The sequence below is a fragment of the Paracoccidioides lutzii genome (assembly GCF_000150705.2).
Source record: "Paracoccidioides lutzii Pb01 unplaced genomic scaffold supercont2.15, whole genome shotgun sequence".
In the NCBI taxonomy this organism is placed as follows: domain Eukaryota; kingdom Fungi; phylum Ascomycota; class Eurotiomycetes; order Onygenales; family Ajellomycetaceae; genus Paracoccidioides; species Paracoccidioides lutzii.
In genome coordinates this window covers 826190-840867 of record NW_015440961.1, presented here as the reverse complement: position 1 = coordinate 840867, position 14678 = coordinate 826190, and the positions used below count along the sequence as shown (strand labels likewise).

The 14678-nt window shown below is 47.3% G+C and overlaps 7 protein-coding genes across 7 annotated transcripts; 3 read left to right on the top strand and 4 right to left on the bottom strand.

Annotated features, from left to right (window-relative positions):
- Positions 1 to 1309: 1309 nt before the first annotated feature.
- On the bottom strand, positions 1310 to 3365 carry PAAG_05776 (dihydroxy-acid dehydratase; the record flags this gene model as incomplete). The annotated part of the gene is made up of 3 exons (XM_002792448.2): positions 1310 to 2763; positions 2850 to 3063; positions 3216 to 3365. The coding sequence occupies 3 exons, from the start codon at positions 3363 to 3365 to the stop codon at positions 1310 to 1312; spliced, it is 1818 nt and encodes a 605-aa protein (XP_002792494.1).
- Positions 3366 to 4179: 814 nt separating this feature from the next.
- On the bottom strand, positions 4180 to 4964 carry PAAG_12093 (hypothetical protein; the record flags this gene model as incomplete). The annotated part of the gene is made up of 2 exons (XM_015847629.1): positions 4180 to 4284; positions 4725 to 4964. 2 exons carry the CDS (start codon positions 4962 to 4964, stop codon positions 4180 to 4182), a joined length of 345 nt encoding a protein of 114 aa, XP_015702779.1.
- A 198-nt stretch (positions 4965 to 5162) lies between these two features.
- PAAG_05775 (hypothetical protein) lies at positions 5163 to 6870 on the top strand (the record flags this gene model as incomplete). Its single annotated transcript, XM_015845678.1, has 3 exons — positions 5163 to 5302; positions 5381 to 5508; positions 5579 to 6870. The coding sequence occupies 3 exons, from the start codon at positions 5163 to 5165 to the stop codon at positions 6868 to 6870; spliced, it is 1560 nt and encodes a 519-aa protein (XP_015699904.1).
- Positions 6871 to 7077: 207 nt separating this feature from the next.
- On the bottom strand, positions 7078 to 7907 carry PAAG_05774 (hypothetical protein; the record flags this gene model as incomplete). Its single annotated transcript, XM_002792446.1, has 2 exons — positions 7078 to 7540; positions 7633 to 7907. The coding sequence occupies 2 exons, from the start codon at positions 7905 to 7907 to the stop codon at positions 7078 to 7080; spliced, it is 738 nt and encodes a 245-aa protein (XP_002792492.1).
- Positions 7908 to 8863: 956 nt separating this feature from the next.
- Positions 8864 to 9121, top strand: PAAG_05773 (hypothetical protein; the record flags this gene model as incomplete). The annotated part of the gene is made up of 1 exon (XM_002792445.2): positions 8864 to 9121. The coding sequence occupies one exon, from the start codon at positions 8864 to 8866 to the stop codon at positions 9119 to 9121; it is 258 nt and encodes an 85-aa protein (XP_002792491.2).
- Positions 9122 to 9960: 839 nt separating this feature from the next.
- On the bottom strand, positions 9961 to 11600 carry PAAG_05772 (peroxisomal biogenesis factor 2; the record flags this gene model as incomplete). The annotated part of the gene is made up of 3 exons (XM_002792444.2): positions 9961 to 10863; positions 10953 to 11216; positions 11301 to 11600. The coding sequence occupies 3 exons, from the start codon at positions 11598 to 11600 to the stop codon at positions 9961 to 9963; spliced, it is 1467 nt and encodes a 488-aa protein (XP_002792490.1).
- A 555-nt stretch (positions 11601 to 12155) lies between these two features.
- PAAG_12092 (hypothetical protein) lies at positions 12156 to 14673 on the top strand (the record flags this gene model as incomplete). The annotated part of the gene is made up of 6 exons (XM_015847628.1): positions 12156 to 12320; positions 12391 to 12491; positions 12575 to 12712; positions 12780 to 13825; positions 13900 to 14372; positions 14428 to 14673. 6 exons carry the CDS (start codon positions 12156 to 12158, stop codon positions 14671 to 14673), a joined length of 2169 nt encoding a protein of 722 aa, XP_015702778.1.
- Positions 14674 to 14678: the final 5 nt, after the last annotated feature.

The window sequence follows — 14678 nt, the reverse complement described above, 5'->3', positions numbered from 1 at the left end:
GGCTGCAGGAAAATTAGGTGTTGTTTTGTTGCACCAGTTCGAGCAACGTTGCCAAGCGGTCAAGCTTCAACAGCGAACCAATGACGAGTCTCAGAAGGCGCGAGTGCTTGGATGAATCGTCAACAGAGGAGGGTTTGCTGGAGTGTTTCAAATTGTGGATCAGAACAGCGGAGTGACGGCTGTAGGGACGGGTTGCAAGGCCTGTGACATACCATGGATGATGAAAAAAGGAGAGCAGCAGTGTTTTTGACGAGGTAAAAAAAAAAAAAAAAGTTAAGTCTTGCGGGGGATTTGACTGGTTGTCTTGTATTTTCTTTCTCTTGTTTTGTTTTAATTTATTATTTATTATTTATTTATATGAGTATACGCAGACATTCGGATGATAAACCCAGGCGGGCGAAAGGCAGGTAACACCTGATTTATGGTCTGTGTGGATGATGGTTCGGACCACCAAAGCAGTAGCAGTAGCAGTAGCAGTAGCAGTGACGATGGACGCTGCAAACACACTCCCTTCCCCCGTATAGTCTCTATGTCATGGTTATTTCGCAGCGTCCCAGCCCGGTAGCTGCGCGTGGAACAAGAGAAGATGGGAATTTTTGGCGGACGGCAAGGCAAAACGGTCAGACTGTACGCATGTATGTACGGAGTGAGGCTCAGACAATATCGTGAGCTGGCACTTCTGGAGCTACAAACGGAATAAAAGTCACTAGCCCTGTTTGTTACTAAATCAGCTTAGGGTGCACTGGTATTATTAACTATCGAAAGGGATTCCTACAGACCTCGCTGGGTTGCAATGCGCGTTGGAAACACGGGCGTGGCCTGCAGATGATTTGAGGAGGTTTCCGGGCTGCGGTGAATAATCAATAAGAAGAATAAACACAACGTCATCGGCGCAAAAGACAAGATATTGCGGAGGTTCCTATTCAAGTTAGAGGCTTGGCAGTTCTCACGTAGAGTTTGCGGTGGATAAGCTTAGATAAGCTTGGTAGTGTTGAGCCTTTATATGGATAGCCAATCAGAGGCAACTAAGTCCTAAGGACCCGGCAGCAAAAGGTGATGTCATCTTTTAAGTAGTTAACGCCTATAGTTCATTCTATCATTATCATACCCCAAAGGTATCACTGAATACCCCTGAAGAAGGCTCAGGTAAGGGGCTACAATACTCTCCAAGGGATGCAGAATCAAGTAGAATGGGCAAGGGTGTATATAAATAACTGTGTCTCTCCCAAATAGCAAACAAACTAAAAATGATACATATATCACTTTTTCACCGAAAAAGAAAAAGAACTTAATTTCCCAAACTCCATCATCAAAACATATCCGTCATAGCCCCATGCGACGCATCTCCAACAAGTCTCGCATACTTCGCCAACGTCCCCCTAGTCACATGCGGCTTCGGCGGCCTCCACTCCTTCAGCCTCTCCGCAACCTCCTCCTCCCCAACCGCCATACTAATCTCATTTCTCTCCGCATCAATCGTAATCATATCCCCATTCCGCACAACAGCAATGGGACCCCCAACCGCCGCCTCAGGCACAATATGCCCGACAATAAACCCATGACTGGCCCCCGAATACCTCCCGTCTGTAATTAGCGCGACATTCGTCAGTTTGGCGCCCATCAGCGCTGCGCTGGCCTTCAGCTGCTCGGGCATGCCGGGGCCACCCTTCGGACCCTCATAGCGAACTATTAGCACTAGGTTTTCGCCACGGGGTATGAGGCCCTTGTTAAGCGCTTCGTCAAGCTCGTGTTCTTTGTTGAAAACGAGGGCTTTGCCGGTGAATTTTGTGCCTTCTTTGCCTGTGATTTTGGCTACGGCGCCGCCAGGGGCGAGGTTGCCTTTCAATATTTGTATATGGCCCGTGCTCTTGATGGGGTTGGCTAGCGGGTGGATGATGGCCTGGTCCTGTGGGAGGGAGGGGAAAGATTGGATGTTCTCTGCTAGCGTTTTGCCAGTGACTGTGGGGATGTCACCGTCCATCAAGCCTGCGGCAATCAGCAGCTTCTGCACAGATGGAATCCCGCCAATTTCATAAAGGTCTGCCATGTAGTATTTCCCACTAGGTGCCAAGTCAGCAATAAACGGGATTTTGTCGCTCACACGCTGGAAATCATCGAGTGTTAACTCAACCCCGGCCGTTCTGGCCATCGCGATCAGGTGAACGACGCTGTTCGTGCTCCCGCCCAGTGCCATGGTTATGACCAGCGCATTCTCTACGGAGCGTTTCGTAAGTAGATCTCGCGGCCTAATGTTCTTCTCCATACATATTCTGATCGCGTCCGCTGCTTTTACGCACTCGCGCATCTTGGCAGGCACCGTAGCTGGAGTGGACGAGGAGCCTGGCAGAGTCAAACCCATTGACTCAATCGCGGTAGCCAGCGTGTTTGCTGTGTACATTCCCGCGCATGCGCCGGCGCTGGGACAGGCATTTCGCTCAATGTCTTCCATGATTTCATCTTTCGTCCTCGAACGGTCTCCGCCGTCGTCGGGTTGGGTTAAGGTGTTGTAAGCGTACGCGCCAGCTGCTTCGTAGCAAGTGGAGACGTTGATTCGCCTGCGGAGTAACTTGGAGTACCCGACCTGAATTGTCCCGCCGTATATCATCAAAGACGGTCTGTTATGTCTGGCCATACCCATGACGCAGCCTGGCATGTTCTTGTCGCAACCCGGAATCGCAATGCAGGCATCATGATATTGAGCACCTACTACTGTCTCGATGCTGTCTGCAATGATCTCCCGAGATTGGAGGGAGTATCGCATACCTTAAGAATCCACAAAGTTAGGTCCAATTGATGAGAAGTGAAAAATAAAAAGTGAGTCCAACACGGGACAGGAGCCGCGGATATACCTTCACTACCCATGGAAATAGCATCGGAGACACCAATGGTGTTATATTGCCAGCCCAGCATCCCCTGATCCGTGATGGCTTTTTTGACCGTCTTCCCCAGATCCAAAAGGTGCATATTACAGGCATTCCCTTCCCACCATACCGTCGCAATACCGACCTGGGGGCTATTTTTCATGCTCTCACGATCCGGAACCCCCGCGCCATATAACATCGCCTATCCATCGAAGAAGATAAGAAACACTGTCAGCACCCGTCGAAGCAAGAGAAAACGCAGATACCCAAAATACTACAATTAACCAATTGATCGCAGGATTAAAACTAGAGAAGGGGCCACAGAGTAAAAAGTCGATTAAGTGAATACCATACCTGCGCTCCAGGGAAATCATGGTCCTTTGTAAGAAATGTAGAATATTTATTCAACACCGGCTTTCCATCCCGAGTCGCATCGTCCGGCAGGCAAGGGAATTGGATGTATCGGGGCTCTTCGAAGCCGTCGACTTTCTCTTCGGGATTCATTGTAATGCCACAAAATGAGAGCCAGAAAAGAAAAGAAAATCACTGCATATAGACTTTGGGGTGTTCGGAGGGGTGTGTTGGTTGATCTTTGCGCCGCGGGGAAGGAATGGATTCATGCGAAAAACCCACCCCCAAAAAAATGGCGATTTTGCGAAAACAATTGAATTTCGTGAGGGAGTATAATAATGATTATGCCAATTACCTGTTGAGTGTTCTCGATCCTGATGAGAGGAAGACCTCTTTCGCGCGGGTTTGGGCTCGAGTCACGAGGATAACTAACTAGTTAATGGAGTTAACTGGCTCTGAAGATTGCTCTGAAGATTTTATAACTGCCTACCGGGTTAGTTATCCGTAACTATGTAACTATATAGAAGAAGAGTAAAATAACCTGGGATCTTGTATATTCATAGATATATCCCTCTGTCCCCATTTCACCCCTCACTTCCACCCGGCGAGAAGAAACCTGGACTCATCTCTGGAAAACAGAGCTTTGTTAGTAAGCGTGAATATCTGCCTCGCCATTGGACCAGAGCAGAGCAGAGCCAACTTTTTTCATACGGCTGTTATCACCAGGAGCATTGAATGAAAATAAGCAACATCTGAACATACCCGATTGGACAGTATATCAAACTGCCCTGTTGAGCTACCTCAGCGACAAGGCTGATACTTCAAATTTCGCAACAGCCAATGTTAATTGGCCAATGTCGGTGATTGACCTCTATGCCAATCAATCCTCCAGACACCAATCGTGCGCAAAAAAAAAAAAAAAAAAAAAAAAAAAAAAAAAAAAAAAAAAAAAGAAAAAAACCCATAACTACTTGTCTGCTTCCTTGCCCTCGAGGGCTTCAGACGTTCCGGGTTGGCCTGATACTTGCAGCGCTTTATTGGAGAGCGAGATTGACGGGGAATCAGAGGAGACCTGCTAATGTCAGCAGGTGGTATAACTAGTTACACGTCGCGGGGCAAATGATTCCGGATGCAACTCTGCGTTGCAAGTCATGATCCATATCAATGGCAATGTCGGGGAAGAACACCCTCTTAAACAGGTAGCTAGTGGAAAATTGGATATCTGTTCAAAAGTTGCACTCCGTCTGGTAGTTATCGATATCGGATCAAATCGATGGCCCAATATGACTATCCCAAGCTGTCTTATTTCCGGAAGTCTAGACGACTTCTCATGGTGACCACTGATACTCAAGGATTCACGCCTCGAAAATAAGCGCTGGAAACCACTCCCGGTAAAGGAAACGCACTCTGGGCCGCCAAAAGGAACATTTTTTTGGTCAATCAACCGCTAGCCAATCATGACCATGGCTTCACTCGAGATATTTTTCAGCTGAAAAAAGGTCCATCGCGTACGACTCTGGGATCAGCGGGCTGACAAAGTGAAAGCTCGACATTTCCAACAAACCTTCGTACTTTTCCCTGTTCCGAGTCCGTTGGTACGGAGTTGCCTCGTATTGATTTGCGGCAACCCCCTGGCACTTTGAAGCTGCCGCTCTTCTGTCCCGAATCAACTCCAAAGCGTCCCCGCATACCCCATACTCTTGGAGACTCGGGATTAGCCTCTGTGGGTATGGAGATCTGTTGGAGCTGCATTAGAGAATATTCGCCTTTGAGGAATCATTGTATGTATATAACAGGTCTTCTTCTCATTGATTTTGACGGATGTTCTTTTTCCAATTCTGTTGCAACGCAGTGACTAAACTCTTAAACCATTAGTTTTTATTTTTCATTTCGCCTCCATATTCTCTAATCTGTTTGTTTCTTTGGCAGCGGACCTGCTACCCAAACTAAATGGGCACCAACGATCAGAACAATGACGACATCTCGTCTCCGCACTACGATGAAAAAAGGGGGATAGTCCCTCAAACTGAACCTATCCACAAGGGAAAAGCCCACGAGGTAGCAGAGAGGGGCCATACTGCTACTGACCTGTAAATATACACTGTCTACTTAATTTGCAGTCAGGCTCCCTCTGCTCGTTTCTTTTATACTTACAAGATATCAATCAGTTATGGGCGTCCGCTTGTCCAATTTGACCCAGCTGCTGAAGCCAGACTTCTCTGGAAGATCGATTTGTTTATCGTCCCCACGGTCTCTCTTCTCTACCTTTTCTGCTTCATTGACCGCGCAAACATTGGTATGAAACTTCTTCTGTTTAATTCATACATTCCAAAACGCCTTTCTTACAGTGCATGTTTTCTTGTTAGGAAATGCGAGGCTTGCTGGCCTGGAGAGGGATCTCAAACTGAAAAACTATGACTACAACACCGTTCTCTCAGTTTTCTACGTCTCCTACATCGTTTTCGAAATCCCTTCCAACATGGCCTGCAAATGGATTGGCCCTGGATGGTTCATCCCGGCTCTGTCGCTTTCGTTTGGGCTCGTCTCCGTAGCCACCGCATTCGTCCACAATATCCACCAAGTCTGCGGTGTGCGTTTTGTCCTTGGGATTTTCGAGGCCGGGATGATGCCGGGTATCGCATATTATCTGTCCAGATGGTACCGAAAGGGAGAACTGGCATTTCGTCTATCTCTATATATTGTCATGGCTCCCCTTGCGGGGGCCTTTGGTGGTCTTCTTGCGTCCGCTATTCTGAAATTGCCCAATTTTGGTGGCCTTCATGAGTGGAGGATGATATTTGCAATCGAGGGTATTATTACATGTGGACTATCCGTGATTGGCTTCTTTACCCTGACCGACCGGCCGGCTACCGCTATTTGGCTTACCCAGGAGGAGAAGGACCTTGCCATAGCTCGCGTCAAATCAGAGCGTATCGGTGCTACTGAAGTATTAGACAAACTTGACGCTCCCAAGACGCTCCGTGGGATCTTCGGTCCTGTCACCTTGGTCACTTCTTTCATATTCCTCCTAGATAACATTACCGTTCAAGGACTTGCATTCTTCGCCCCCACAGTCGTCAGAACAATCTACCCCAAACACAGCGTCGTTTCTCAGCAACTTCACACAGTCCCCCCTTACGTCATTGGTGGCTTTTTTACCGTTCTTTTCCCCTTTCTCAGCTGGAAATATAACCGACGCTTGATATTCTTCATCATCAGCGCTCCATTGATGATGGTTGGCTACGTAATGTTCCTCGCCAGTAACGACCCGAACGTCAGATACGGTGCAACGTTCATCATAGCCAGCGGAGCCTTTTCATTCGGTGCCCTTTGCAATGCTCATGTTGCCGCAAACGTGGTTTCCGACACGGCTAAATCCTCCGCAATTGGCACAAATGTTATGTTTGGGAATATCGGCGGCTTGATATCGACCTGGTCATTCTTACCATTCGACTCCCCAGACTATCATATTGGCAACGGACTCAATCTCGCTACATCGTCAACGATGCTGATTTGGTCCATTGCTTTGTTGATTTGGATGAGGGTGGATAATAAGAAGAGGGATAAGGTAAATGTGGAAGAAAAACTTGGTGGGCTTAGTCAAAGACAAATTCAGGACCTTGACTGGCGGCATCCTGGTTTTAGGTGGAAGTCTTAGTTTATTTAATGCTCTTTACACTATTCTCGGCAGTGGAATTTAGCCGTTTTTTAATCCTTATCATCAGATAACGTAGTTTCTTAGCTGATGTACATCAATTTGCACAACATGTTCATCATCCAAAATCCTTCATCCCCCTTATTATACCTCATATACAAGGCCTTTCCCCTTATCAACCCCTGAACCCTGCTATACAGCTAAGTGCTTCTAACACGGCTTCCCATTCTTGTTCCCACAATAATTGGTATCAGTACACTTACTCCCACACCCGTAATCCGTATAAGTCGTCGGGGTATTCTGTTCCCACGATCTCATGCACTCCGTCACATCCCCATTTCCCCAATTGCATCTCTTCCTCTCATAACCCCTTGTGCGCACCATCTGCTGCTGCGTCCACACCGTATGACACGCCTTGTCATTCCACGTGCATGTCGTCGTGGATGATGCGCTATAGCATTGCGAGTTTTCGATGGAGGATGAAAATTCCACGCCGAAACTTAACCCGGGAACAATGCCCTTGGAGACGGCAGCGTCGATTTTAAGACCCATTGACACACTGACGCTCTGGCTGCGGGTTTGACAGACTTGGGTGCCGTTCAGGTGCGCTGCGGCGCAGGTTTGGGTGCCGGTGCAGTAGATATTGCCGGAGGATTTGACCCAGGGTTGCTTCCTGGATTCGGGAAATTGTTAGATTTTGTTTAATCTTGCAACAAGAAGGACGGTAAGGGGGGAGGGGTGAGGGCTGGGCAGTTTTGTGCATACCACACACTCGCTTCAACGGCATAATAATCGTGCCAGCATTTGCGCACTTTCGGAAACTTGTACGGGTGGGTAACCTTGTCCGAGTCCACGTACACACCCTGCCCGTCACGGTAGGGTCCACTGTAGTCACGGTCGCTATCGCACTCTTTCAAGCCTCGTTTCTCCAGGACTGAGTGAGAGGTCGAGAGCGATGTTGACGACGTTGGCAGAGCAAAGCCATCTTGGGCAAGGCCCAAGACTGCGAGGACTGTAGAGAAAAAAAATGAAGTGCGCATATTGGAAGTTGCAAAGCGGGGACGGACTGGCTTCTTGATACGGGGTGAAGTGAGTGTAGAAAGATTTGTTCAGTCTTTGCTTGAATGCTTCTGCGCTCTGTCTCTCGAACAGCAAAAAGATACTCCATTTCGAGAGACGAGAGTGAGGTTTTTATATCCAAATTTCCCTCCGCCAGTGCGCCCATTCTCTTTTCCATCTGCGCCACGTTCACTCAAGGCTCCCTCTCCTTCTCTTTAAAATATCTAGATTCGCCCCCTTTCACAAGAGGGAGATTCCCCAATCACCTCCATTCAGTTTTGTTGCTTTTCAAGATGGATGAAATGGCAGAATGTAATTGCTTGAATTCCACAATTAGACCTATTTCCCCTTTCGTACGTGGTGGCTTGAAATCCTCATATCATTCAACGTGGAGTTCGGCAGACCACAATGTGCTTATGAGGAGCGTGACATCAATAAACGGATGCAGAAGATAGGGTTTTCGACTGGACACTGGAGAGTAAGTTACAAGGATCCACGCGACTGTAAAGTTGGCTCGGATTCGATTCTGGAATAAATCCTCTGGATGTGGTTTCTGGCTTGTTTCTTTTTCTTTTCCTTTTTCAGCCCCCTGCATCATCTGGCACATTGAATTTCTCTAGAAGAGGAGGATATGCTAGAACTGGAATAGCCGGCAAAATTTGCAGGACCGTAACCATACATTTTCCAGCCTTGTTTGATTGTTCTTCAGCCAAGTTGCGCAGCCTTGTAGTCTTTCTGAATCCCTTTACAGCAGCCAAGATATATGGCTAATTGAAGGGCTCCGGCACCGTTCGTGTGGGGGAGACCGACATGAACCGTGTTATTCACATTCCTCAGTCTTTTCTGGCAAAATATTTAGTGAACAACGGGATTTTGCTGAAGAATCCATCGCGTCTGATAACTGATCGTGGACGGGGCTCCCATGCAGTTCCTGGCCATGGATATTGAAACGTCGAGCGGTATAATTAGAACTACGAAACGTCAACAGACCCGAGATCCGTGGTGCTTATCCATGGACTCGACAAGGCGCTTCAGCCTTCACGCCAACCTCCAACCGCCTATTCTGGCGGCATTGTCACAGCTCGCAGCGGTCCAATTGTCGAAAGTCCCCGCAGCAGCGGATCGGCCCAACGTAACCCTAACTTTATTAAACGGCCGATCGCATGATCCATCCAACCACGGTATTTATATCTAGGACCACAGCGTAGTTAACGACTCCACCTTGCAAATAAACAATGACAGTTCGACAGTTTCTCAGACGGTTTAGTATAATTCACCGCCCTTGGAGATCAACAAATGGGCCGCATCGACACCATCACATTAACCAAGCGTTGTTAACCACACAGAGAAGAAAAAGTAATTTGCATACTATCATCGTCTGGAGTAGAAATCCGATCCTTAAGTGAGCGGTCCAAATTCCCTGGGGTTCGACAGGCCAGTTGGGGGCGTAACGAACCCCAAAACATAATAAGAGCCGTATCACAATGTATCTCAGCCCCCTTACCCGTTATTTTACCCTTATTCTTCCACTTAAAATAAAATAGAAATCACAAGGTTGACGATGCTTTTGAACAGTAGCCATGTGGGTAGCTCAGATGATATATATAAGGCCTGATATCTGTGTAAACCTCGCAATCCGTATAGATAACATCTGCGGCAGAGTGTTGTAATCCGCATGGGTGTAACGATATGCCAAAGATATAAATACATGTAATATAGACATGAATATGTTTGAAGTGGGAAACGCCGGTTAACCAAGATAAATCCGTTTCTCTGCACATCAAAATGAAAGTAAATGGAGGAGGAGGAACATGAATGGAGGATAGGCGGGGAGAATCCTAATGCAGGGCAGAGAATGGAAATAAAGTCGACAGTAAACCGTAGTCCAAAATCCCCGGGGGGGAAGGGCGGGGGTTATAAAGGGGCATGTAGGGTAAGCCAAATGGAGGTGATCTCGTTGGACATACATCCGCCGCGTACGAGACAGCAGACTGGACGGGCGCATTCCCTGCAGCTGTACGTCCTGATCCCTGTTTACTTGATATCCTCACTGTCAGACTCGACACTCGTGTCATCCGTTATATCCTTCTCAACCGCAGACCACTGATTAGACTCATGCATACTATCATCACCATCAGTGAAGACACCATCGTTATTTTCGACAACATGAGCTTGACCATGAGCCCTGGCTTCTGCGTCTGCCTCGGCTTCATTATCATTATCATGATCTGGAATGGCCGCAAATCCCACATTCTTCCCACCTGTCGTTGATGAATGCGAAGGCAATATGTCCTCAAGAACATCACCGTTCCACGGCTTACATTTCTTCACGATCTCCCCGCATCGAAGACAAATCCAGCCCTCGCCCTCTTCTGCTTCGAGCTTCTCCGCAATACAGACAAAACAGTATATACATCCACACGGCATCGTCTCGTAGGGGTTGACAACATCCGTTTGTGCCGAACCTATTATGCCCCCCGAACCCCCCGAGGCGCCCAGCACATCGTTTTCCGACCTAGCTGCTGGGTTCTGCTCCTGGTAGCAGATTGGACATGCTCTTTCTGGTAAAAAGGCGAGCTCCCCCTGGGCCTTGACCTGCTCGTCATCTCCTTCGTCAGCTGTTCGAAGCGATAACATTGTTTTCCTCCAGGCTCGGGAGATCCAACGTCTCCAGCGCCCGATTCCAACAAGAGGGAGAAGGAATAAGAGGAACTCCGTAAACGCGTGCCAGACGAGTTGTCTATTCAGATACTCGAAGGACACTTCGCGACTGACTTGGGTAGAGGGGGGTGCTAGGCGCATACGTAGCAGGCGATCGATTAGCGTTCTATAGCGACCATTGGTGAGAAAAACGAGAAACGAAACGAAGCTTGCTATCGAGTGTGTGGTTGAGATGGTGTTTGTGATTCTGGATAAAAGGCGTATTTGCGGCGAGGGCTAAATGTAGATAATCTATTAGAATTGGCTTTTGCATCTTTCGCGACTTTGGAACACTAAATAATCCTGGAATTCCAATTTATTCATACCTCATTATATCCACCCTCCTGGTCAATCAGCCAACTCTCCCATTTATCCCATATATAGCGACCTCCAACCGTGTAAAGGCCATATAGTGCCTTTTGCCATTTCGTCGGATCCGAAAGAGTTGGTCCCTTTTGCCGGCTATCTGTATATTTGAGGTTTTGTAGAGCTGCACCATACGAGGCATTGTGATCCCATACAGAGAGCTTGAAGAGAATAGCCCGCAACGCAAACTGTATCTCGTGTGTCCAATCCTCTTTAATGTGGCTCTGAGAAGGAAAACAACATTGTTAGACCTGCACCATAATAAGATATATCATTGCGAACGCAAGAAAAGGATTCCACAGACTTACTCCGAAATATTTTAATCCCTCCCCAACCTGACCTTTGAGTAGGGTCAGGAGCTCCTCATCCAGCAACTCCGCATCGACCTGGCCAACCCGAAACGCCGGTTTCGTCCCTTCCCTCCCCTTTATCGTATCCCATAATATGACACCAGCATCGGACACTCGAGAAAGCGGATAAGGAAGTCTTTCGATAGCTGCAGGAAGACGGGCACTTTGTTCGGGGAGTCGGCCTCGAGCTTCGGCTTCACGGAGACGGCGGCGTTCCAGAATGCGCTCCTGCGCTGCAGCAAAATTTGTTGAGGTCATCGTGCGGTCATTCTTGGGTTATATTGCTGGAAATCCCATATTTCCCATATCCTGCACAAAGATAGGGAATTATTTCAAGTGCGAGGATTTTGCCGTGGAGTTGAAGGAAGCAAATGATTGTAATATTGGCATCCCTACCCGATGCGCGAGAGCAAGCCGAGGTCGAACGCTCACGTGATATATTAGAGGGGTGACCCTAAAGACTCTGTACACGGTATCACGTAAATAATCACAATTTGCGTTTCATAACTAAACAAGTCTGCAGGATGTCACTAACAGCACGGACATTTCAAATAAAAAGTTAATGAAGAATGCAGTTCTTTACCTCGAGAATTGCCAAAATCACTGCTTTCTGATTCCCCTGCCCATTTAACTAAGAACAAGTGCTAACCAAACGCAGTGCGGGTAACATTAACAGAGCAAAATGGTTGGGATTGGACAATAATTCTATCCCCAAATACGGAGTACATCTATGAAATTGTTAAGATATTTGCTGCCTCTAGAGCTCTCTTGAAATTTGACCAAACAGTAGCCCGCTCGAGTCCTCAGCTCGCCATGGCGTCAGCAGTCGAATTGCCTGGGGAAACCAACCCCTTAACTCGTCAGAACGTTTTTAACACCCTTGTGAACGCTGCGGGCAACACTCAACAACAGGTTGTAGCAGGTGGACAACAGCTTCAAAATTGGGAGAAACAGCCGAATTATTTTTCACTGCTACAGGTATGCCTTTTAAATTCGTCCCCATATCTTCGGGCAGGCGGAAGGACGGACACTAAACATGTAATTCCAGGATATCTTCGTCGATTTCTCCCTACCAAATGAAGTCCGTTACCTGTCGATTATACAGCTGAAAAACGGCGTTGATAAATACTGGAGGAAAACGGCCCCAAAGTATGCTTTGTTCCTCCTCTCGTTTGTGGTATTCTCTCCAAAGGATATTACATACTGGTACTGATTGTGGACAATTATTCAAGTGCTATCAAGGCAGGAGAGAAACTGCAGATCAGATCACGGGCCCTTGAGGCTGGTGCTGTCGAACCTGATACCAAACTTGCTCTTCACAATGCCCTGATGCTTGCGAAGATAGTGCGTTTGGAATTCCCGTCAGAATGGTAAGAAGAGCACCCTCTTTTCAGTTTCATTCAAGCTTCACCGGTATCTAATCTTCGTTACCTCCAGGCCTGATGCGATTATATCAGTGCTTACATTGCTTCGCGCCGCCTGCCAGCCCGGTAGCAATCCTTTGCAGCTTCCACGTACCCTCCTTATCCTTTTACATATAACCAAAGAACTCTCCACGGTGAGATTGCAAAGAATTAAAAGGAACCTCTATGCCATTGCGCCGGAGATATTCCACATTCTTGCCAACATTTATGTCGAAAAGGTCCGTAAATGGGGTACCTTTTTAGAAGTTGGTGGTGACGACGAGGGCGGAGCTTTGGAATCTTTCGATGAAAGCCTCATCACGTTGAAGACTTTGCGCCGGTTAATAGTTACGGCTTTCGAGAACCCAAACAGAGACAGCGACGTCCAGCAGTTTTGGACCTTATCACTTGCTCATGTCGGGAATTTCTATTCGTTGCTGGAACGGAAGTCCTCCGAATTGGCACCAAATGTCACAAGGCTACTTGAAAGACACATAATACAGCTATCCAAACTTCATTTGGAGATGGCCAAGACCCACCCAGCAGCATTTGCCTTATTTCCTGGCTGCGTCGACCTTACCCGATCTTACTGGGGTCTTGTTGTTGAGCTTGCCAAACACTACAACCCAAGTGACATGTCTCGAGCCAAAATTGGAACTGATGGCGACGCTGATGACGAAGAAACTCCATTCCTAGAAAGTATCGCGCTCAAGGGCTTGCTTATCCTTCGCTCATGTATAAAAATGGCATTCTACCCAACACACACGTTTAAATACCTTCATGCCCGGGATAAAGAGGAGAGAAGCCAATCCATTGAGCTTATCAAGTCCCAACTACTGACACACGAATTCGTAGTTCAAGTCATGGAGCTCCTTATCACCCGCTTCTTTGTCTTTCGGGCAAGTGACCTGCGGCAGTGGGGGGAAGATCCCGAAGAATGGGAGAAGCGTGAAGACGAGATCACAGACGCGTACGACTTTTCTATCCGTTCTTGTTCCGACAAAGTATTTCTCGACCTCCTTATCCACTTCAAACAACTCCTCGTCCCCAAACTCCTGCACGTCTTTTACTCCTATGCCAGTAAGTCTACTCCCCATTTGGCTTTTATCGTGTGCTATTTTCTTTCTTTCTTTCTCTTTTTTAACATCCTCTAGGTCCCCAAAATCAAGAGGTTCTGCTGAAGGATTCCCTCTATTCAGCTGTCGGCCTTGGGGCCGCCATCCTGGAGAAGCAGCTTGATTTCAATGCCTTTTTATCATCTACCCTTATTCCGGAGGTTCAAATTCAGCAGCCAGGGTATAACCTTCTTAGACGACGGATAGCAATACTGCTTGGTCAATGGGTACCCGTGAAAGCTGACGAGTTAGACATGTCGTCAATTTACCAAATCTTTCAACATCTACTTAATAAAAGCGATCCCATTAACGATCAAGTGGTCCGAGTGACGGCTGGTCGTCAACTGAAAAATGTGCTAGAGCCATTTGAATTCAGCGTTGATCGGTTCCTGCCCTATGCTACGCCCATACTTCAGAGCCTTATGGATCTGATAGGCGAAGTAACTCTTACAGAAACCAAAATGGCACTTGTCGGGACAGTTCGGGTTGCCGTGGTTAAGATGGAAGATCACGTATGTTGATTTTTAGACATTAAGCACGGATCTCAAATGCTAATTTTTTTACCAGATTGCGCCGTACGCCGATCAAATAGTCTCTCTACTGCCACAGCTGTGGGAGCAAGCAAGCAAAGAGAATTTGATGAAGCAAGCCATTCTAACGCTACTTTCTTCATTAATTCATTCAATGAAACAAGAATCTGTCCGATATCACCAGATAATTATTCCCCTGATCCAAAAATCCGTCGATCCTCAATCGGTATGCATCTTCCCTCCTTCGCATATTAACTCCACATATATTATAACAATCTGCTAAGGAGT